This window comes from Mustelus asterias, unplaced genomic scaffold, assembly GCF_964213995.1.
Source record: "Mustelus asterias unplaced genomic scaffold, sMusAst1.hap1.1 HAP1_SCAFFOLD_79, whole genome shotgun sequence".
NCBI lineage: Eukaryota > Metazoa > Chordata > Chondrichthyes > Carcharhiniformes > Triakidae > Mustelus > Mustelus asterias.
This window is the reverse complement of record NW_027590137.1, coordinates 1082969-1107944: the sequence shown is the minus strand read 5'-3', so window position 1 is coordinate 1107944 and position 24976 is coordinate 1082969. Positions and strand designations below refer to the sequence as shown.

The window sequence follows — 24976 nt, the reverse complement described above, 5'->3', positions numbered from 1 at the left end:
CTCTTGTATGAGTCTCAGATACTCTTCATCAACTGCTCCTGCATCTTGAAGCAGGATTTTTAATCTTTGGCAAGTAGTGTGAACAAATTGTCTGTGTAGTTTTAAGATAATTTGCATCTTTCCCTTCTGATTTTTATCAAAGCTTTCATTATTCCTTCTCAAACATTCAGATTGGAAACGTCAGGTACTTTTAAGCATTCTCTGTTACCACGTTATAATCCTGACCGCCTTCTGGTGAAGGAGGAAACTGGTTCCAATCTTTACTTGATATAAATTTATTCACAGAGTGAAACATTACAGGTATATAACTCCTAATACCATTCCATGCTCTGTCAGTAAGTGTCTATATGTGCTCATGTAAACATCTAATCAATGTCCACTGCTTGTATATATTTAACCCCAAATTATACAATTAACACCCACAGTCAGAGTATTTAAAAGGTCTCTAATCGGTGTGACTGCCATAATGTCTCAGCAGGTTGGATGACTCAGTGAATCCTTTCCTACACTCAGAGCAGGTGAACAGCCTCTCTCCTCCGTGTGAACTTGCTTGTGTTTCCGCAGGCTGGAAGGATCAGCAAATCCCTTCCCACATTCAGAGCAGGTGAAAGGCTTCTCCCCGGTGTGAACTCGACGGTGTGCGCGCAGACTGGACGACTCAGAGAATCCCTTCCCACACACACAGCAGATGAATGGCCTCTCCCCGGTGTGAACTCGCCGGTGTTTCCAGAGGCAGGAGGAATCAGTGAATCCCTTCCCACACTCAGTGCAACTGAACGGTCTCTCTCCAGAGTGAATTCGCTGGTGTGTCAGCAGACTAGTGGACCTAGTAAATCCCTTCCCACACACAGAGCAGGGGAATGGCCTCTCTCCAGTGTGAACTGCCTGGTGTCGCAGCAAGGTTGATAACTGAGTGAATCCCTTCCCACACACGGAGCAGGTGAATGACCTCTCCCCAGTGTGAACTGCCTGGTGGTTCTGCAGGGTAGATGATGCACTGAATCCCTTCCCACACACGGTGCAGGTGAACGGCCTCTGCCCGGTGTGAACTCTCTGGTGCTTCTGCAGAGCAGAGGAATCACTGAATCCCTTCCCACACTCTGAGCAGCTGAACAGCTTCTCCCTGGCGTGTATTCGCTGGTGTCTCCGCAGGTTGGATGAAAGAGTGAATCCCTTCCCACACACTGAGCAAGCAAATGACCTCTCCCCAGTGTGAACTCGCTTGTGTCTCCGGAGGCTGGATGAATCTCCGAACCCTTTCCCACACTCAATGCAGGTGAAAGGCCTCTCCCCCGTGTGAATGCGTCCATGTATCAGAAGACGGGATGAATCAGTGAAACCCTTCCCACATTCAGAGCAGGTGAATGGCCTCTCCCCAGTGTGAATTTTCTGATGTGTCAGCAGGTTGGATAACTGAGAGAATCCCTTCCCACAATCAGGGCAGATGAATGGCTTCTCCCCAGTGTGACTGCGTCGATGAATCTCCAGCTCACATGGTGCTTTGAATCTTTTCCCACAGTCCCCACATTTCCACTGTTTCTCCCTGATGCGGGAGGCCGCCTGTCCCTCCAGGTTTGACAATCAGATGAAGCCTCGTCCTCACTGAGAACAGATGTACACTCCCTCTCAATGTAAATGGGGCAATGCTTTTCAGGCTGTGTAACCTGAACACTCTCACTCACGTTTGTACTTCTTGGTGCTTTTCCAGTCACACTGATGTTCAATCATTGCCCACGGACAGAAAAAAAACAAGCAATTCTTCTTCTAGATTCTAATGCCAATGATATTCACGTTATGGTTATTTGAATGACTCTCAGATCTGAATGTGATGTTTTGTTTTGATATTTCTGTCTGCAAATCCGCCCCTTGTAATATCCTGTGAAAAAGTTTGCAAAAGTCAATACCATCCGCAGTGTTGTAGAAAAGAAATTCAGAACAGATAATTCTCAAATCAACAAAACTATTTTTTCTTCTTTAATTCCTGAAAAGTTGTAAATCTGGCCCACATGGTGGCACAGTGGTTAGCACTGCTGCCTCACAGGGCCAGGGTCCCAGGTTCAATTCCGGCCTCAGGTCACTGTCTGTGTAGAGTTTGCCCTTTCTCTCTGTATCTGCATGGGTTTTCCTCTGGGTGCTCCACTTTCCTCCCACAGTCCAACGATGTGCGGATTAGGTTAATTGGCCATTCTAAATTGACCCTGGTGTCGGGGGATTAGTGGGGTGAATGTATGGGGTTACGGGATAAGGCCTGGGTGAGATTGTGGTCGATGCAGACTCGGCGGCGCAAATGGCCTCCTTCTGCACTGTAGGGATTCTAAACATTCTGCTACTATTCTCATTCTGTTGTACCTAACATACATCCTCCCAATTCTGAAGGTGATGATTCAGACTGATCAAAAGATCCATGCTCACTGCTTGCGGTCCAGTGAACAGGCCCGAAAATCTTCAGGCAACCTGTTTGTCTATATCCGAAATAAATAATATATGTTGATCCCAAAGTGTTTTTCCACAGGCAGCCCCAGGAGTCACATTCTCTGGATCTCTCACAATTAGATTCTCCCAATCAGCCTTTTTGTTCTGTTTTTTTTCCAGCTGCTCAGATTTCCTTCCTCTCCATCTCCCACTCACAGCTTCACTATTCAGTTACTGAATTCTTCCCCTTCCATCCTGAAAACCTCTCAGACCCTGCCTGTTCCTCTTCTCTTTCTGTTCAACACAAACAAACTGTTTTACTCACAGATGTGAGACACAGGAAGAAGGTTCAGTCTGTGTGAAGCTCAACCTGTGGAGATGCCGGCGTTGGACTGGGGTAAACACAGTAAGAAGTTTAACAACACCAGGTTAAAGTCCAACAGGTTTATTTGGTAGCAAAAGCCACACCATGTGCTTTTGCTACCAAATAAACCTGTTGGACTTTAACCTGGTGTTGTTAAACTTCTTACTGTGAAGCTCAACCCCCATTGTTACAAAGTCCACCCTCTGATTGGCTGGAGGACAAGAGTCCTTCCGGTCTGCCAGGGCTCCCGATTGGCCGGAGCCGTCAGCCTGGAAACCTTGGCTCCAGGATGGGCATGTGGAGGGGGAGGAAAGGGGGGAGGCGGGGCTTCCGTGTCCGCTCGCCCGGGCCTGCGCACTGGAACCCCAGGATGTCACCTTGGAGCAGACTGATTCCTATTGGCTGATTCAGGGAGGACTCCTTTGTGGATGTCACAAAGCTTTCAGAGGGGCGTTCCCAGGACTCAGTCACCCATTGGAGCACAAACACAACACTGCGGATTGGACAACAGCTCCCACGTTCGGAGGTCAAAGTGTCTCCTACCCCCACGTGGGCTCCTACCCCCGTATTGTCGTCATGGCAGAGATTGACCAATGGGAACGCCTGGAGGACCTTAAATCCTCCAGCCAATCAGGGCGCGCGCTTTGTGCCAATGGCTGCACGGATCATCCCCCCCATTGTGTGAATGAGGAGCTTGTTCAGCTGCTCATCACGGCCCAGCAAAGCTGCTGCTCCTCTCCCTCTGAATGAAGATTGAGCTTCACACATAGTACAACCTCCTCCCCTGTCAAACATCTGTGAGTAAAACACTTTATTTTCTATCCTTTTATATTTCTTTTCTCATTCTGGGGGAAATTGGGGACTTGCAGCAACTGAAGGGAAAGGAAGTGAATCCAGGGAGGCTGCAGACTCTGGAAAGGTTAGCCCAGGTCTCTCTCTCTCTTTTAAAGTTTATTTATTTGTCACAAGTAAGGCTTACATTAACACTGCAATGAAGTTACTGTGAAATTCCTCTAGTCGCCACACTCCAAAGCCTGTTCTTGTCAATGCATCTACCCAGCATGTCTTTTAGACTGTGGGAGGAAACCGGAGCACCCGGAGGAAACCCACGCTGACACGGGGAAAACGTGTAAACTCCACACAGACAGTGACCCAAGCCGGGAATCGAACCCAGGTCCCTGGCGCTGTGAGGCAGTAGTGCTAACCACTGAGTCACCGTGCGGCTCTCTCTCTCTCTCTCTCTCTCTTAAAGAGATTGACATCCTTTGCTCCCTCAGCTTGATACATTCATTTGTCTCACGGAAATGATGGCCTCTTTCCTAATGTTCACAATTAAAAGGGTGGTTTCCCCAGAAGATGCTAAGATTTAAGGACGTAAATTAATATAGGACAGAGAGTAATATGGTATGTTTTAGATACATTATTTATCGATCTGCAATAAACTTCATTTATTATTTAGTCTTGTAATATAATACTCGAGTTACGTTATATGTTTCCAGTTGTAGTTACAGCACAGAAAAAGTCAATTCAGCAACTTGAGTCCATGCTGACAATCGTTGGAGCAATCCAGTCAGTCCCATTCCCCTTCTATATCTCTGCTCCCCTGCAAGGTTATTTCTTCAAGTGCCTATCCAATTTCATTTTGGAATCATCGATTATGTCCAATTCCACCATTCTCATAAGTAGCAGGTTCCTGCTCATGCACATTCACTCAGAAATAAAGCTTGTCCTTGCGTTAGTTCTGTATCCTTAATCAGGTGATGTTGTGTATATTAAATATATACATACACAAAGCCAGCAGCCTATGTGGTGGTTTTCAGGCCGTTGTGCCCTGGACAAGAAGCAGTAAACATGTATCTGTCAATCAGGAGAATTAGGAGGGAGTATATTAGGTACAGCAGAGTGAGAATGGAGGGAGGGTGTGTGGTGTGGACACTTACAGCTTTTGGGGAAGAGGCAAGACTATTCCATTGAAACTACAATTGTCTGTTCTGAATTTCTATCCTGTCCTGACGGTGATAACTTTTGTAAACTCTTTTCACAGGACACTCGAAGAGGATTTGCATTTGAAAAACTCAAACCAAATATCACATCAAGATCTGACAGTCACTCAATTAATCAGGATCTGAATATCATCGTCCTTCGATTGTGGAAGGAGAAATGTTTGCCTGTTCTATCTGTGAGAAATGATTTCAACATCAGTGTAGCTGGAAAAGCACCGAGACACACACACACACCCGAGTGAGAGTGTTCCAGTGAACTGACTGTGGAAAGAGCTTCACACAGCCGGAAAAAACATCACACCATTCACAGCGGGGAGAAACCGTACTCAAGTTCCATGTGTGGATGAGGCTTCAATTGATCATCCAACCTGGAGGGACATAAGGATACCGGCACCATGGAGAAACCGTGGGAATGTGGGGACTGTGGGAAGGGATTCTGCACCCCATCTGCACTGGAAACTCATCATCGTGTTCACACAGGTGAGAGGCCATTCACCTGCTCTCAGTGTGGGAAGGGATTCACTCAGTCATCCACCCTGCTGAAACACCAACAAATTCACACTGGAGAGAAACCGTTCACCTGCTCACAGTGTGGGAAGGGATTCAGTAATTCATCTCACCTGCTCACACACAAGCGTGTTCACACTGGGGAGAGGCCATTCACCTGCTCTGAATGTGGGAAAGGATTCACTCAGTCATCCAACCTTCTGATGCACCAACGGGCTCACACTGGGGAGAGGCCATTTACCTGCTCAGAATGTGGGAAGGGATTCAGTGATTCATCTGCCCTCCTGACACACAAGCGAGTTCACACTGGAGAGAGGCCATTCATCTGCTCCGAGTGTGGGAAGAGATTCCCTCAGTCATCCAACCTGCTGATGCACCAGCGGATTCACACTGGAGAGAGACCATTCATCTGCTCTGAATGTGGGAAGGGATTCATTCAGTTATCTCACTTGCAGACACACCAGCGAGTTCACAATGGGAAAAGGCCATTCACCTGCTCTAAATGTGGGAAAGGATTCATTCAGTCATGCAACCTAGTGATGCACCAGCAAGTCCACACTGGGGAGAGGCCATCCATCTGCTCTGAGTGTGGGAAGGGATTCAGAGATTCATCCACCCTTCTGAGACACCAGCGCATTCACACTGGGGAGAGGCCATTCACCTGCTCTGTGTGTGGGAAAGGATTTGGTCAGTTATGCAGCCTACAGAGGCATCGACAAGTTCACACTGGGGAGAGTTTGTTAGCCTGCTCTGTGTGTGGGAAGGGATTCACTCAGTCATCCTGTCTGGTGACACACCAGCAAGTTCACAAGTGAAAGCAATGATTAGATTCTGTTGTTAATCAGATCCAGGACTGAACCATGTTCATCTTGACAGTCGGTAAAGTGGGAGAGTTGGAGTATTTCTTTCTGCTGGACTGGCCGGTCTCTCAGTTTGGCTTCCAGTGGGCTGGTGTTCTTTCACCGATGTTGGCAGTGCTCCCAGTGCAGTCTAATCCTGGTTCAAAACAAGTTGAATATAAGCTCCCCTGCTTTCCAATCCGAACCTACTCCAATAGGAGCTGTTTATATGGGCCCAACACTGGGGGAAAGATGTGAATTTTTCGAGTGTGTGCAAAGGAGATGTGCTGGAATGTGTCACGCATGAAAGAATTTGGAGGCAGATTGTCATAGTTTTCAATAGAGAATTGGATCATTTTTTTGAAGAGGAAAAATTGACAGGTGTGGGGGAAATGGGCACTGTGTGAATTTTTATTGCAGAGAGCTAGCACAGACAAAATGGGCTGAATGGCCTCCTGTCTTGCCATTCCACAATTCTGGATTACCAGCTAGCTGATTCTGTACAGCACGACATGACAGTTGGTATCTCTCTTGCCTCTGAGTCAGGAGCTGGGGGGAAGGGGTTTGAATTCCCAAACCAGAGCTGGCATTCCCGGTACCAGTACCGAGGGAGAGCCGGACTGGCAGAGCGACCATGTTTCGAGTGAGACACTAACCCGAGAGCCCTGTCTCCCTCTCAGGCGGACATAAAAGATCAAACAGCAACAGCTGGAAGAGGACAGATGTAACTCCGTGCTGTCCTGGGGCCTGATATTTATCCCACAATTAATATCCCACAAGTAAGACCAGGTGATCTGGTCATCATCACATTGCCTTCTGTGGGAGCTTGCTGTGCGCAAATTGGCTGCCACATGCCGATCTTCAGAAAGCGTTGACTGTGAAATGCATTGTGGTTCCCCAAAAGGCGGAAGGCGCTATATAAATGCAAGCTTCCTTATGAATTAACAGGCTCCTATCCTTGTGGACAGATCGTCCAGAGGACCAGGAGTCAGCACAAGCCGGCTGAGTGCGGGAGGACAGGAACTTCCAGTGTGAACCCAGGCTGCTTCCCTTCAGAGGCCACTGAATACATTGTGGGACCTGACCATTTAAAGAGGATACTTTGACTTGCTGAGCTGTGAATCCCACCCCTTTTCCCTCTGTAATGCTGGCTGAGAATGAACATCGGGACTGGTCAATGTGCTGAAAGTCCCTCTGCCCCTGAAGATCGAGATAATGTTTCCCTCTATAATTCTGCTGTAAATAATTTATCTCACAAACTAATGGATAGATTTCACCAAACCTTGGGACACTGACCGAGTATGGCCGTTGGAAGAAATGATTCATTTTTGGTTAAGATCGGGATCTAGGAATTATATAAAGGAGCCGTTCACAACGGGGGATCAGGCAAATTCACTTTCTCTATTAGATTGTTATGGTTTGTTTTATTTTGACTGTTGATTGTTTCAGGATTTTGTGGAGTATCTCGGCTGCTGGGGTGGAATTTGTCACAGCTGTCAAATGTGAGCTGAGTTTTCAGAGCAGGTTGTTGGATCAGGATTTGCCTAAAATCTCCTCTTGAGACAGTGCTCTTAATGAATAAATGTACTATTTTTAGCTTTATTGTCACAAAGCATGTTTTCATCCCTGTCTGTAACAATATACCTCAAAAGCTCATGGACGAGTTTAAACAAAACGTGGTACATGAAATAACGCCTCAGAGACCAGTGTCCCTTCAACAGATTCCCTTTATTTACAAACTCAGTTCCACTCCTAAGATTGCTTCAGTTACAAAGTCAGAATCAGGAGTGTCAGTGCATTGCCATATTATATATATATACACACAGATGGTACTCCCTGATTAGGTAGGTGATCATTACCGACCTAATAGGTTGGAAGAACAATAGGTCAATAAGCATAGAGGCTGGGGATGAGGTTGGGGCCAAGACAAGGCTATCTAAGAGGAAGACCATTCTGGGGGAGGATGACCTCAGTGGGCCTGGAGGTCTGGAGTGCATCTGCTTCAATGCAAGGAGCGTCACGGGCAAGACAGACGAGTTTAGAGCCTTAATGCTTGCGCGGAACTTGGATGCGGTTGCAGTGACAGAGACCTGGTTAAAAGAAGGACAGGACTGGCAGCTGAATATTCCGGGGCATAAGTGTTTTAGGCGAGACAGAGGAGGGGCTAAGAGAGGTGGGGGAGTAGCAACGCTGGTTAGGGAGCATATTACAGCAGTACAGAGGGTGGACAATATGGAAGGGTCAGGTAACGAGTCACTGTGGGTGGAGCTCAGAAACAGGAAGGGCGCAGTCACTATGCTGGGGGTATACTACAGGCCTCCCAACAGCCCACGGGAAGTTGAGGAACGGATATGTAAGGAGATTCTGGACAGGTGCTGAAAAAATAGGGTTGTTGTAGTGGGAGACTTTAATTTCCCTCACATAGACTAGAAATCGCTTAGGGCTGGGGGCCTGGACGAGGAAGAACTTATAAAATGCGTACAGGAAGGTTCTTTGGAACAATATGTTGACAGTCCAATGAGAGAGGGGGCAATACTGGGTCTAGTACTGGGGAATGAGCCCGGTCAGGTCATCAAAGTTGCAGTAGGGGAACATGTGGCAAATAGTGACCACAATTCTGTAAACTTTAGGATAGTAATGGAAAAACTTGAGTGTTGTCCTATGGGTAAGGTGCTGAATTGGGGGAAGGCGAACTACAACCGGATTAGGCAGGATTTGCTGGCTGTTGATTGGGAGAGGCTGTTCGAGGGTAAATCCACATCTGGCATGTAAGGAGCAGTTGATAGGACTGCAGGACAGGCATGTGCCTGTAAAGAGGAAGGATAGGAAAGGTAGGATTCGGGAGCCGTGGATAACCAGTGAAATTGTGGGTCTAATCAAAAAGAAAAAAGAGGCATACATGAGGTCCAGGCAGCTAAAAACAGATGGCGCACTGGAGGAATACAGAGAAAGTAGAAAAGAACTGAACAGGGAGTTAAAAGGGGTCACGAAATGTCTTTGGCAGACAGGATTAAGGAGAATCCTAAGGCATTTTATACATAGGTTAGGAACAAGAGGGTTGTTAGGGAAAGAATCAGACCTCTCAGGGAAAAGGAGGGGAATTATGCTTAGAACCAAAGGAAGTAGGTGAGATCCTAAACGAATACTTTGCATCAGTATTCACAAAGGAGAGGGACATGTTGACTGGTAGTGTCTCAGAGAGATGTGTTGACCCGTTAGAAAAAAATCTCAATTACAAGGGAGGAAGTGTTAGGTTTTTTAGGAAACATTAAGACAGACAAATCCCCAGGGCCAGATGGCATCTATCCTAGACTCCTCAGGGAGGCGAGAGATGCAATTGCTGGGCCTCTAACAGAAATCTTTGTCTCTTCACTGGGCACAGGTGAGGTCCCAGAGGATTGGAGGATCGCAAATGTGGTCCCGTTATTTAAGAAGGGTAGCAAGGATAACCCAGATAATTATAGGCTGGTGAGCATGATGTCCATGGTGGGGAAGTTGTTGGAGAAGATTCTTAGAGATAAGATATATGCGCATTTAGAACTGAATAATCTCATTAGCGATAGACAGAATGGTTTTGTACGAGGGAGGTCATGCCTCAAAAATTTGGTTGAGATTTTTGAGGGGGTGACAAAAACGATTGACAAGGGAAGGGCCGTGGATGTCGTCTATATGGATTTTAGTAAAGCGTTTGACAAGGTCCCTCATGGCAGGCTGGTGCAAAAGGTTAAATCTCACAGGATAAAAGGTGAGCTAGCTAGATGGGTGGAGAACTGGCTTAGCCATAGAAGACAGAGGGTAGCAGTGGAGGGGTCTTTTTCTGGCTGGAGGTCTGTGACTAGTGGTGTTCCACAGGGCTCTGTACTGGGACCTCTGCTGTTTGTGATATATATAAATGATTTGGAGGAAGATGTAGCTGGTGTGATCAGTAAGTTTGCGGACGACACAAAGATTGCTGGAGTTGCGGATAGTGATGAACATTGTCAGAGAATGCAGCAGGATATAGATAGGCTGGAACATTGGGCGGAGAAATGGCAGATGGAATTTAATCCAGATAAATGCAAAGTGATGCATTTCGGTAGATCTAATGTAAGGGGGAGCTGTACAATAAATGACAGAGCCATCAGGAGTATAGACACACAAAGGTGTACAAGTCCACAGATCCTTAAAGGTGGCAGCACAGGGGAAGAGGGTGGTGAAGAAGGCATATGGCATACTTGCCTTTGTTGGACGGGGCATAGAATATAAAAGTTGGCATATGATGTTGCAGCTGTATAGAACGATGGTTCGGCCACATTTGGAATACTGCATCCAGTTCTGGTCGCCACACTACCAGAAGGACGTGGAGGCTTTGGAGAGAGTACAGAGGAGGTTTACCAGGATGTTGCCTGGTATAGAGGGTCTTAGCTATCGGGAGAGATTGGGTAAACTGGGGTTGTTCTCCCTGGAAAGATGGAGGATGAGGGGCAACCTAATAGAGGTGTATAAAATTATGAAGGGCATAGATAGAGTGAACTGTGGGAAGTTTTTTCCCAGGTCAGAGGTGACGAACACAAGGGGTCATGGGTTCAAGGTGAGGGGGGGCAAGGTTCAACACAGATGTCAGGGGGACGTATTTTACACAGAGGGTGGTGGGAGCCTGGAATGCACTGCCAAGCAAGGTGATTAAGGTGGACACGCTGGGATTGTTTAAGACTTATCTGGATAACCACATGAACAGTGTGGGAATAGAGGGATACAAAAGAATGGTCTCGTGGGCACATGAGCAGCACAGGCTTGGAGGGCCGAAGGGTCTGTTCCTGTGCTGTATTGTTCTTTGTTCTTCGTTTGTTCTTTGACTCTGGGAGGAAAGTGGAGCACCCAGAGGAAACCCATGCAGTTACGGGGAGAATGAGTGACTTCCATACAGACTCCACACATTCTCCCTGTGATCTGTTTCCTAATTTCATAGTTGGCCATTCAGTCCCAGCCTGTACCCGATAAAAGCAAAAGAATGATCATAAGCTATTTGTGAATCTGAAACCAAAAGAGAAAATGCTGGAAAATCTTCTCAGCTCTGGCAGCATCTGTAAGGAGAGAAAAGAGCTGATGTTTCATAGAATCATAGAATACCTATAGTGCAGAGAGAGGCTATTAGGCCCATCGAGTCTGCACTGACAACAATCCCACCCAAGCCCTATCCCCACAACCCCACATATTTACCCCCCTTATCCCTCTAACCTGCACATCCCGGAACACAAACGGGAAATTCAGCATGGCCAATGCACCTAACCTGCACATCTTTTGGACTGTGGGAGGAAACCAGAGCACCCGGAGGAAACCCATGCAGACATGGAGAGAACGTGCAAATTCCACACAGACAATGACCCAAGCCAGGAATTGGACCTGGTCCCTGGTGCTGTGAGGCAACAGTGCTAACTGCTATGTCACCATGCCGTTTCGAGTCCAGATAACCCTTTGTCAAAGCTAAAAGGCAGAGAAAGTGGGAGATATTTATACTGCAGGGTGAGGGAATGAAAGATGAATCATAGCCACAGAAAATAGGGGAAAATGTTTATTTGGAATCACGAGGTTTTGGTGCGCTGCTCCTTCATCTGGTGAGTCGCTCACCTGATGAAGGAGCAGCGCTCCAAAAGCTGATGATTCCAAATAAACCTGTTGGACTTTAACCTGGTGTTGTGAGACTTCTTACTGTGCCCACCCCAGTCCAACGCCGGCATCTCCACCTCATCCCTTCACAGGCAACAGAGGAACTCCGCGCAGGCGCAGTACAGACCATGTTCTGAGCTTGCGCAGTGGGAGTGCTGGCGATCGGGAGTTCCTTGTTTCTTGTCCTTGCGGCGGGTAAGGAAGTGACGTGTCCGAGGGAGAGATTGGCGCAAAGGGAGGGCGGAAAGCATTCATAAACACCCAGTGAAGGCTGCAAACCTCGATTAAGAAGGTTCCAGGCCAGTTCCGAGTTTGTCCTAAGCCGCTCCTCTTCCCGCGGAGACAAACCCGGAAGAACGGCCGCCATCTTTACCGAGGCAAGGTGTAGCAATGCGCATGTGCAATGCTCCCTGCCAGCAGGAGAGATTGTGAATGTCTGTCCTGGAATGACAGTGATGGATTTTGAAACTCCTTTTACAGCGTTTAGAGTTTGTTTATTAGTGTCACAAGTATGCTTACAATGACACTGCATTGAAGTTATTGTGAAAATCCCCTAGTCGCCACACTCTAGCGCCTGTTCGGGTGCACTGAGGGAGTTAGAGGGGGAGGATTTGTCAACGGGAATTTCAAGCCAAGCGTCACATCAACATTGATAGAATCTCCGGATTCATTCGGATCTGGATAGTTCACAAAGGAAATTTCTGTTCATCCAGTACTGGATGCCATAAGCATTAAAGAACAAAGAAAATGCAGCACAGGAATAGACCCTTCGGCCTCCAAGCACGTGCTGATCATGGTGCCCTAAATTATCCAAAAAGTATCTTCTGCCCTTACTTGGTCCGTATCCCTATAATCCCTCCTTATTCATGTACCCATCCAGATGCCTCTTAAATGTTGCTAATGTGCCTGCTTCCACCACCTCCTCTGCAGCATGTTCCAGGCACCCCACTCTCTGCGTGAAAAACTTCCCCCCCGCACATCTCACTTAAACTTCCCCCCTCTTACCTTGAACCTGTGCCCCCTTGTAATTGATGCTTCCACCCTAGGAAAAAGTGTCTGACTATCCACCTTGTCTATGCCTTTCAGAATTTTGTAGACCTCTATCAGATCTCCCCTCTGCCTCCGTCTTTGCAGTGAAAACAATCCTAGTTCATTCAACCACTCCTCATAGCTGACCCCCTCGAGACCAGGCAACATCCTGGTCAACCTTCAGTCAGGACAGTGTGCGAGTGCCAGTGATGATGTTCACAGACTCCTGTTACCCTGGTCTCTCTAAGTGATAGAGGTTGAGGGTTTGGGAGATTTTAAAGAAGTCCTGGTTGATTGTAGCTATGACTCTCCCTGTCTCTTCCATCTTCTCCTTCTCACCCCTTTCCCTGAAGGAAATTAGTGAACCAGTTGCGTTTTTACAACAATCCGGCAGCTTTCATGGTCACGTTTTCCTCGTGCCGGCCCCACAAATTACCAGATTCATTCAGCTCAATTTCACAACCTGTTTTTGTGGGTTCTCTCTCACTCCCTTTTTTCTGTTTTAAATCAATTTCACAGGGTTTCGGGAGGGCTTGGAGTCAGGAGATTCAAACCAAACATCACATCTGGATCTGACAGTCGCACAACTTATTATCACAACGTAAATATCATCAGATTTTGAATATGGCAGAAAAAAGCACAGTTCACACTGGGGAGAAACCGTACACGTGTTCTGTGTGTGGAAGAGGCTTCAGCCGATTATCTTACCTGTCGATACACAATCGCAGTCACACCAGGAAGAAACCGTGGAAATGTGAGGACTGTGGGAAGAGATTCCAATCCCCATCTCACCTGGAAATGCATTGCCGCAGTCACACTGGGGAGAAACCATTCACCTGCTCTGACTGTGGGAAGGGATTCACTCAGTTAACCAACTTGCTGAGACACCAGCAAGTTCACAGTGGGAAGAGGCCAATGACCTCCTCTGAGTGTGGGATGAAACGCCAGCGAGTTCAGACCGGGGAGAAGCCATTCATTTGCTCCGAGTGTGGGAAGAGATTCTCAAGGTCACCTAACCTGCTCGCACACCAGCGAGTTCACACTGAGGACAGACCTTTTAAATGCCCAGACTGTGGGAAGTGCTTTAAAAGTGCTGGGGAACTCATGTCCCATCAACGTGTTCACACTGACGAGAGACCGTTCAGATGCTCTCATTGCGGGAGTGGGTTCAAGACATCCTATGCCCTAACTAAACACCAGCGCATTCACACTGATGAGAGACGTTTCAGATGCTCTCAGTGTGGCACTGCATTCAGGCAATCGAGTAACCTGTCTGTACACCAGCGCATTCACACTGGGGAGAGGCCATTCTCCTGCTCTCAATGTGGGAAGAGATTCACTCACTCATCTAGTCTGCAGAGACACCAGCGAGTTCACACTCATGAGAAACCTTACATCTGCTCCAAATGTGGGAAAGGATTCAGTCAGTCCACCAACTTGCTGACACACCAGCAAGTTCACACGACTGAGAGACCATTTAAATGCCCAGAATGTGGGAAGTGCTATAAAAGTTCTGCAAAGCTGCTGTGCCATCAACGTACTCACACTGATGAGACACCGTTCAGGTGCTCTCACTGTGGGACTGGATTCAAGACATCGCCTGCCCTCACATCACATCAGCGCACTCATACTGAGGAGAGACCTTTTAAATGCCCAGAATGTGGGAAATGCTTTAAAAGTTCAGGGGAACTGGTACGCCATCAACGAGTTCACACTGAGGAGAGACCTTTTAAATGTCCAGACTGCGGGAAGGGCTTTAAAATTTCCAGCAATCTGGTGTCCCATCAACGCGTTCACACTGGGGAGAGACCGTTCAGGTGCTCTGATTGTGGGACTGCATTCAGAGAATTATGTCACCTCACTGTGCACCAGCGCACTCACACTGGGGAGAGGCCGTTCACCTGCTCAGAATGTGGAAAGGGATTCTCTCATTCATTCAACTTGCTGATACACCAGCGTGTCCACACTGGGGAGAGGCCGTACACCTGCTCTGTTTGTGGGAAGGGATTCGCTCATTCATCCAATCTGCTGACACACCAGCGAGTTCACAAGTGAGTGGATTTTGCCATCAATTACATTCAGAAATGAACCCTATTCATTGGGCTCTGTTTCTGCTGATGTTAATAAACTCCATCTCAGGGCGGCACGGTAACAGTTGTTGGCACTGCTGCTTCACGGCGCTAGGGACCCGAGTTCAATTCCAGCCCTGGAATGCCGGATGACTGCGTGGATTTCCTCCGGCAGTCCAAAGGTTTGTGGGTCAGGTTGATTGGCCATGCTAAGTGGCTCCTCATTGTCAGGGGGATTAGCAGGGCAAATACATGGAGTTACGAGGATAGGGCCTGGGTGGGATTGTTATCAGTGTATGCTCAATGGGCCAAATGGCCTCCTCCTGCACCTAGGTATTCTAGATTTGTGTTAAACATCAAAGAACAAAGAAAATTACAGCACAGGAACAGGCCCTTCGGCCCTCCAAGCCTGCACTGACCATGCTGCCTGACTTAACTAAAACCCCCTACCCTTCCGGGGACCATATCTGCCTATTCCCATCCTATTCAGGGACTTGTCAAGATGCCCCTTAAAAGTCACTACCGTATCCGCTTCCACTATACCCCTGGCAACGTGTTCCAGGCACCCACTACTCTCTGCGTAACAAATTTGCCTCGAACATCTCCTTTAAACCTTGCCCCTCGCACCTTAAACCTATGCCCCCTAGTAATTGACTCTTCCACCCTGGGAAAAAGCTTCTGACTATCCACTCTGTCCATGCCTCTCATAATCTTGTAGACTTCTATCAGGTCTCCCCTCAACCTCCGTCGCTCCAGTGAGAACAAACCAAGTTTCTCCAACCTCTCCGCATAGCTAATGCCCTCCATACCAGGCAACATCCTGGTAAATCTTTTCTATACCTTCTCCAAAGCCTCCACATCCTTCTGGTAGTGTGGCGACCAGAATTGAACACTATATTCCAAGTGCGGCCTAACTAAGGTTCTATAAAGCTGCAACATGACTTGCCAATTTTTAAACTCAATACCCCGGCCGATGAAGGCAAGCATGCTGTATGCCTTCTTGACTACCTTCTCCACCTGCATTGCCACTTTCAGTGGCCTGTGTAGCTGTACACCCAGATCCCTCTGCCTATCAATACTCTTAAGGGTTCTGCCATTTACTGTATATTTCCTATCTGTATTAGACCTTCCAAAATGCATTACCTCACATTTGTCCGGGTTAAACTTCATCTGCCATTTCTCCGCCCAAGTCTCCAACTGATCTATATCCTGCTGTATCCTCTGATGGTCCTCATCGCTTTCCGCAAATCCACCAACCTTTGTGTCGTCCGCAAACTTACTAATCAATCCAGTTACATTTTCCTCCAAATCATTTATATATATTACAAACAGCAAAGGTCCCAGCACTGATCCCTGAAGAACACCACTTGCCACAGCCCTCCATTCAGAAACACTTCCACTGCTACCCTCTGTCTTCTTTGACCGAGCCAGTTTTGTATCCACCTCGCTAGCTCACCTCTGATCCCATGCGACTTCACTTTCTGCACCAGTCTGCCGTAAGGGACCTTGTCAAAGGCCTTACTGAAGTCCATGTAGACACCATCCACTGCCCTACCCTCATCAATCATCTTCATCACTTCCTCGAAAAACTCGATCAAGTTCGAAAGATATTCACATCGTGAATATTTTTAATAACTCTAATACAAGTCAGTTCCTTTTGAAGGGCTCTCCCTCTCCCGTTTCCTCCATCCTCACATCCAACAACAAGTGTGAGGAGCTCATGGAAATACTTTGTCACTAAGATTGAGATAATCCAATCAGCTGTCTCTGTTGCTTTGCTCCATTCCATTAGCCCAATGGGCCAAACTGTCTCTAAACATCCCTCTTGTCTGAGCCCCGAACTTCCACTTTTCTCCATCCAGTCTCCACACACACCAGTGGGTTCATACTGCAGAGAGAGGATTTAAATGCTGAGACTGTGACAGGAGCTTTAAAAACCCACATTCACTGATGGTTCACCAGTGCATTCAGTCCGTTCCACTCCATTCATCTGCTCTCAGTGCAGGGAGAGGTTCAAGCGATTGTCCATCCTGCAGCAACAGCAGAGAGTTCACACCAGGGAGAGGTCATTCACCTGCTCCATGTGTGGGAAGCAATTCACTGATTCATTCGTTTTGTTAACACACCAGTGAGTTCACACTGATGGAATGTGTTTCAAATGTCTGGAGTGTGGGAAATGTTTTAAAATTTCTATGAATCTGATGTGCTATCAGCAGGTTCACACTGACAGCAGACCATCCAGAGTCTCTCACTATGGGACTGGGTTCAGCTGGTCATGTGAACTCAGTGTCCACCAGTGCACTCACTCTGGGAGAGGCTGTTCACCTGCTCCATGTTTAGCAAGAGATTTACTCAGTCATCCCACTTCACTGCACATCAACTTGTTCACACTGATAAGGAACTTTTTCAAACTTCTGACTGTGAGCAGAGATTTAAATGCAAAATGTATCTGCTGATACACAAACACATTCACAGGCTGTTCACCTATTCCATGTGAGAAGAGATTCATTTGGTTACCTCACCTTCTGACACACCAGCAAGTTCATAAGTTACTACAGGGGCTGGATTCTGCTGTTACTGCTGCTGCTGTGAATCACATTCAGGACTGGACTATGTTCATTCTGATATTTGGAGTTTGTTTCTGATTATGTTAATAATCCCTGTAACTGGACTGGAGTTTAATATTCTAAATAAATGTGAAATAAAACAGTGATATTTGAATACATAGTTGCAGATGTTCGTCTTTCCCAGCTGAATGTTTAACATTGCCTGGCTGGAGCTCAGAAGGGCAATCTGGGGGAGGTTCACACAGCAGGAACAGAACTGCAGTCTGTTCCTGCCATAGGGTCACACTGAGAGGGACAAACAGCACTTTGGACTTTCTCATCTCTCTTCACTGACAGCAAAGTGGGTTAATCCTGAGGTGTGTAAGAAATGTGTCCCAACTGCTCTTTTCTATAGTCCAGAGCTCCTAGACATGGAACAGAAGGCTCTTTTATAACTATGTTTCGAGTTAGGTGAACAATTGTGAAAGAAAATCAAAATATTACAGATGCTGGAAATCGGAAATAAAAACAAAGCTAGAAAAACTCAGCAGGTTTGGTAGCATCTCTGCAGAAACAGAGCTAATGTTTTGGAACTGAAGAGTCATATTGGACTGGAAACATTGACTCTGTTTCTGTCTTTACAAATTCCGTCACAGCTGCCAAGAGTTTGCAAAAATTTTGAACAACGGTGAAGGCTGGAAATGTGCTATCAAATCAAAGATTAGTGTGAAACTGGGACGTGCTCCTGACTGAAAGTGAAACAGCAGGTTTAAATTCCCAGACTGACAAATGATTGTGGTAATTACAGTGTGCACACTATTTCAAGAAAGGTGTTAAGTAATTTAAAATAAGCCTTTTTTAAATATATTTTCATAGAAAATAGGAACAGGAGTAAGCCATTCTCGGCCAGGCCAGTCATTCTGATCATGGACCACAAAAGATATATTTGTATTTGACAATATCAAGTGGCAATGGCGGTGCCATTACCCAGCATGCACCGAGAGGGTGACGATACCCTATCTTCAATACAGGAGATCATTGCGCAGGCTCAGTGCCTCTCTGACTGGAGCATGCGCAGTGCGGTGTAGGCAGTGGTCGGATGGGGTGGTGTCAGAGCAGCAGGGAGACCAGAAACTGATTGGAGATAGCGGGTGAGTGAGATGAAATGGAGCCTGAGAGTCAAAAGGGAGGACTCAAACACCCGGTATAGGAAGCGGAGCTTTCATAAACATCGGATATTAGCTTCAAACCACAAATAAGACGCCCGAGGCCCTGCCTGACCGATTTTGCAGCCTCCATCTTTCGAGAACAATGGCCGCCATATTTATTGGGGGCAATGGACAGCAGGACGGTGGCCATCTTTATAGGGGGCAATGTGCAGCCGCCACCTCGATTGGAGGCAGTGGGCATTGATTCCAGAAGTTAGTTCCTGGCCTCCAGAATTGGTCTCTTTTTCATTAAGCCACAGAAACATTGAATTATTACACTACAGAAAATGACTAACCCATCATGCATTTGCTGGTTCTCTACAAGGGAATCAGCTCATCCCACTACCCTGTCTTTTCACTAACAAGACCAACAGAAAATATTTCCCATCCCCAAAACGGGCGGCACGGTAGCACAGTGGTTAGCACTGCTGCTTCACAGCTCCAGGGACCTGGGTTCGATTCCTGGCTTGGGTTACTGTCTGTGTGGAGTTTGCACATTCTCCTCGTATCTGCGTGGGTTTCCTCTGGGTGCTCCGGTTTCCTCCCACAGTCCAAAGATGTGTGGGTTAGGTTAATTGGCTATGCTAAAAAAAAAAATTGCCCCTTAGTGTCCTGGGATGTGTAGATTAGAGGGATTAGCAGGTAAAATATGTAGGGATATGGGGGTAGGGCCTGGGTGGGATTGTGGTTGGTGCAGACTCGATGGGCCGAATGGCTTCTTTCTGTACTGTAGGGTTTTATCTTCTTGATCAGCTGCAGTCCATGTGGTGAAGGTGCTCCCCTTTAGGTCAAGAGTTACAGGCTATTCACCCAGTGATGATGAAGGGACAGTGATACATCTCCAAATCAACAATTACAATGTGTATTTATACAGCATCTTTCATGTACTGGAGCATTCTGAGGCGTTTCTCAGGTGTGTTATAAAGCAACATTTGACATAGAGTCATGTGAGCAGACATGAGGGTGGATGGGTGAAGGCTTGGTTAAAGAGGTAGTTTTAATGAGTATCTTAAAGGGGGGAAGGAAGATACAGAGGGGGAGCAGTTTAGGGGGAAATTCCAAAGAGTATGGCCTTGGTAACTGGGAGTGCGGACACGTATGATGGAGTGATTAAAACTGTGAATGCTGAGGAAGCCGGAATGAAAGGAATGCTGAGATATTGGAGGGTTGTGAGGTGAGAGGAGATTACAGAGATAGGGAGGGGTGAAACCATGGAGGGACTTGAGAACAAGGATGAGAAATTTAAAATGTTGATTCATAAACAGGAGCCTTTGTAGCACAGGGGTGATGGGTGAACAAGATTTGGAATGAGTAAACACGTGGGCAGCAGAATTGTGATGACCTCAAGTTAATAGACAGGTTGAGCGAGGGAGACCGGCCAGGGGTGTGTTAGAATTATTAAGTCTAATGGTAACAAGCACTCAGATCCTGCACGGACCAGCTGACGGGGGTATTCGCAGACATCATCAACCTCTCTTTACAACAATCTGAGGTCCTATCTGCTTCAAGAAGATGGCCATCATCCCGGTACCAAAGAAAAGCCAAGCAGCATTCCTTAATGACTATCATCCGGTGGGTCTAACATCCATCATTATGAAGTGCTTTGAAAGGTTAGTCATGGCACTAATCAATTCCAGCCTCTCGGACTGCCTGGATCCACTACAGTTCGCCTACCACCCAACACGTCCACAGCAGACGCCATTTCCCTGGCCCTGCACTCAACCCTGGAACATCGAGATTACAAAGACAGCGATGTCAGACTCCTATTTATTGACTACAGTTCAGCCTTCAACATCATTATCCCCACGAAACTCATCTCCAAACTCAGTGGCCTGGGCTCGGCTCCTCCCTCTGCGACTGAATGCTGAACTTCCTAACCCACAGACCACAATCAGTAAGGAAAGGCAAGGAATGCAGATATTGGAGGGTTGTGAAGCGAGAGGAGATTACAGAGATAGGGAGGGGTGAAACCATGGAGGGATTTGAGAACAAGGGTGAGAAATCAACACCGATGCCCAACAAGGCTGTGTTCTCAGCCCTGACTATACTCCTTATACACCTGTGACTGTGCGGCCAAATTCCCCTCCAACTTGATTTTCAGGTTTGCTGGTGACACCTGTAGTGGGTCGGATCTCCAACAATGACGAGACAGAGTTCAGGAATGAGATAGAGAATCTGGGGAACTGGTGCGGCAACAATAATCTCCCCCTCATTGTAATCAGAAATGAAGGAGATTGCCATCGACTTAAGGAAACATAATGGAGAACGTGCCCTGTCTACACCAACAGGGATGAAGTAGAAATGGTCGAAAGCTTCAAGTTTTTAGGTGCCCAGATCATTAACAACCTGTCCTGGTCCCCCCAAGCCAACACTATAGTTAAGAAAGCCCACCAACACCTCTACCTTCTCAGAAAACTAAGGAAAATCTCACGGGATCCAGGGTGAGGGAGCTAAATGGATACAAAATTGGCTTGATGACAGAAGCCAGAGGGTGGTTGTAGAGGGTTGTTTTTCAAACTGGAGACCTGTGACCAGCGGAGTGCCTCAGGGATCAGTGCTGGGCCCACTGTTATTTGTCATTTTATATTAATGATTTGGATGAGAATATAGGAGGCATGGTTAGTAAGTTTGCAGATGACACCAAGATTGGTGGCATAGTCGACAGTGAAGAAGGTTATCTCGGATTGCAACGGGATCTTGATCAATTAGGTCAGTGAGCTGACAAATGGCAGATGGAGTTTAATTTACATAAATGCGAGATATTGCATTTTGGTCGATTGAACCAGGGCAGGACTTACTCAGTTAATGGTAGGCCATTGGGGAGAGTTACAGAACAAAGAGACCTAGGGGTACAGGTTCATAGCTCCTTGAAAGTGGAGTCACCGGTGGACAGAGTGGTGAAGAAGGCATTCAGCATGCTTGGTTTCATTGGTCAGAACATTGAATACAGGAGTTGTTGAAGTTGTACAAGACATTGGTAAGGCCACACTTGGAATACTGTGTCAGTTCTGGTCACCCTATTATAGAAAGGATATTATTAAACTAGAAGAGTGCAGAAGAGATTTACTAGGATGCTACTGGGACTTGATGGTTTGAGTTGTAAGGAGAGGCTGGATAGACTGGGACTTTTTTTCTCTGGAGCATAGAAGGCTGAGGGGTGATCTTATAGAGGTCTATAAAATAATGAGAGGCATAGATCAGCGAGATAGTCAATATCTTTTCCCAAAGGTAGGGGAGTCTAAAACTAGAGGGCATAGGTTTAAGGTGAGAGAGGAGAGATACAAAAGGATCCAGGGGGGCAAAGTGTCTGGAACAAGCTGCCAGAGGTAGTAGTAGAGGTGGGTACAATTTTGTCTTTTAAAAAACATTTAGATAGTTACATGGGTAAGATGGGTATAGAGGGATATGGGCCAAATGCGGGCAATTGGGACGAGCTTAGGGGTTTAAAAAAAAGGGCAGCATGGCAAGTTGGGCTGAAGGGCCCGTTTCCATGCTGTAAACCTGTATGACTCTATGAAATTTGCCACGTTAGCTATGACTCTCACCAACTTTTACAGATGCACCATAGAAAGCATTAGCTTGGTATGGCTCCTGCTCTGCCCAAGACCGCAAGGAACTACAGAATGTCGTGAATGTAGCCCAATCCATCACTCAAACCAGCCTCCCATCCATTGACTCTGTCTACACTTCCTGCTGCCTTGCTAAAGCAGCCAGCATAATTAAGGACTCCACGCACCACGGACATTCTCTCTTCCACCTTCTTCCGTCGGGCAAAAGATACAAATGTTTGAGGTCACGTACCAACCGACTCGAGGACAGCTTCTTCCCTGCTGCCATCAGACTTTTGAATGGACCTACGTTGCATTAAGTTGATCTTTCTCTACACCCTAGCTATAACTGTAGCACTACAGTCTTGTTTCCTTCTCTATGAACGGTATGCTTTGTCTGTATAGCACACAGGAAACAATACTTTTCACTGTATACTAATACATGTGACAATAATAAATCAAAACAAAACAAAGGAATGGGTGACGGTTTCAGCAGCAGATGAACTGAGAGGAGACTGGAGTTGGGTGATGTTACTGAGGTGGAACTGGTCTTGGTAATGATGTGGATTTGTGGTCAGATTCTCAGGTTGGGTGAAATATTTTGCTATGTGAACAGACTGGCTCAGTCTCAGACAGTTTCCGAGGAGAGGGATGGAGTCAGTGGGTGGAATTTGTAGCAGAGAGCGGTGACAATAACTGCAGTTTTCCCAGGATTAAAATGGAGGAAAATTCTAGCCCAGAGCTGGAGAGATCTTTCAGGGAATCAAAGGATTCAGGGAGGGGGTGGGAAATTGGCACTAAAACCAGCTCAATTTCACAACCTGCCTTTCTGTTTTTGAGAGTTCTCTCTCACTCCCTTTTTTCTGTTTTAAATCAGTTTCACAGGGCATTAGAAGGGGAAGATTTGCAGTCAGGGAAACTGAAACCAAACATCACATCAGGATCTGAATATCATCGGGTTTTTAACATGCAAGAAAACAGCAACGTTCACAGTGTAGATAAACCGTGGAAATCTGGGGACTGTGAGCAGGAATTCAGATCCCCGTCTGAGCTGGAAACTCATCAGCCCTGTCACACTGGGGAGAGGCCATTCACCTGCCCTGAGTGTGCGAAGGGATTCACTTGGTCATCCAACCTGTTGAGGCACCAGCGTGTTCATAATGCGCAGAAGCCATTCACCTGTCCTGAGTGTGGGAAGGGATTCACTCGATCATCTGGGCTGCAACAACACCACCGAGTTCACACTGGGGAGAGGCCATTCACCTGCTCCAAGTGTGGGAAGGGATTTACTGATTCATCCACTCTGCTGAAACATCAGCAAGTTCACACTGATGAGAGACCATTTAAATGCCTGGACTGTGGGAAGTGCTATAAAAGTTCTCAGAACCTAATGCGACATCAGCTTGTTCACACTGACGAGAGACCCTTCAGATGCTCTCACTGTGAGACTGGGTTCAGACAATCATCTGAACTCACTGCACATCAGCGAATTCACACTGGGGAGAAGCCGTTCATCTGTTTCAAATGTGGGAAGAGATTCACTCGATCATCAGGGCTTCTACAACACCATCGAGTTCACACAGGGGAGAGAACATTCACCTGCTCCAAATGTGGGAAGGGATTCAGCGATTCGTCCACTCTGCTGAAACACCAGCGAGTTCACACTGACGAGAGACCTTTTAAATGTGCTGACTGTGAGAAATGCTATAAAGGTTCTGTGGACCTGATGCGCCATCAGCTTGTTCACACTGACGAGAGACCGTTCAGGTGCTCTCACTGCGGGACTGGGTTTAGACAATTATGTCAACTGACTGCACACCAGCGGGTTCACACTGGGGAGAAGCCATTCATCTGTTTGCAGTGTGAGAAAAGATTCACTCAATCAGCCACCCTGCAGAGACACCAGCGAATTCACACTGGGGAGAGACCATTCACCTGCTTCGTGTGTGGGAAGAGATTCACTCGCTCATCCACCCTGATGAGTCACCAGCGAGTTCACAAATAATCAGTGACTGGATTTTACTGTAAATCACATCCAGGAATGAATTCTGTTCATTGACGTCCATTTTTTTAAACTGGTGAAGTGAGTGGTAATTACAAAAGGAGACAGAATGGCTGTGTGAATTTAAACTGAGAGGATTTTTTATGCATTTGTGGGACATGGGCGTCACTGCATGGCCGGCATTTATTGCCCATCCCTAGTTACCATCGAACTGAGTGGCTCACTGGGCCATTTCAGAGGGCAGTTGACAGTCAGTCACATTGCTATGGCTCTGGAGTCACATGTAGGCCAGACCAGGTAAGGACAGCAGATTTCCTTCCCCAAACGGACATTCATGGGGTGGCACAGTGGTTCACACTGTTGCCTCACAGCGCCAGGGACCCGGGTTCGATTCCTGGCTTGGGTCACTGTCTCTGTGTGGAGTTTGCATGTTCTCTGCGTGGGTTTCCTCCGGGTGCTCCGGTTTCCTCCCACAGTCTGAAAGACATGCTGGTTCGGTGCATTGACTCGAACAAATGCCGGAGTGTGGCAACCAGGGGAATTTCACAGTAACTTCACTGCACTGTTAATGTAAGCCTACTTGTGACTAATAAATAAACTTTACTTTTTGCTTTACTGAACCAAATGGTTTTTTTCTGACAATTGACAATGGTTTCATGGTCAGCAGTAGATTCTTAATTCTGATTTTTTAAAATTGAATTCAATTATTTTTATTGAATTAAATGTACGAGGCAAGTTTTTTTTTTACAAAGAGTGGCAGGTGCCTGGAACTCGCTGCTGGGGGAGGTAGTGGAAGCAGATAT

General features: G+C 46.8%; 2 protein-coding genes across 2 annotated transcripts; one reads left to right on the top strand and one right to left on the bottom strand.

Annotated features, from left to right (window-relative positions):
• Positions 1-307: 307 nt before the first annotated feature.
• LOC144483805 (uncharacterized) lies at positions 308-2961 on the bottom strand. Its single transcript, XM_078202343.1, has 3 exons — positions 2943-2961; positions 2648-2706; positions 308-1566 (listed from the first exon to the last, which is right to left on the bottom strand). Exons 1-3 carry the CDS (start codon positions 2959-2961, stop codon positions 472-474), a joined length of 1173 nt encoding a protein of 390 aa, XP_078058469.1. The 3' UTR covers positions 308-471.
• A 391-nt stretch (positions 2962-3352) lies between these two features.
• Positions 3353-24778, top strand: LOC144483804 (uncharacterized). Its single transcript, XM_078202342.1, is given in 4 exon segments — positions 3353-3411; positions 5063-6044; positions 13320-14851; positions 23057-24778. Coding segments are annotated over 4 exon segments (3693 nt in total). The 3' UTR covers positions 24177-24778.
• Positions 24779-24976: the final 198 nt, after the last annotated feature.

Bases quoted from the DNA above. Each gene is read 5' to 3' on its own strand.
- LOC144483805 (XM_078202343.1), bottom strand. The intron at 1,567-2,647 runs GTAACTGAATAG...TCAAACCTGGAG, and splicing joins GATGGAAGGGGAAGAATTCA to GGACAGGCGGCCTCCCGCAT.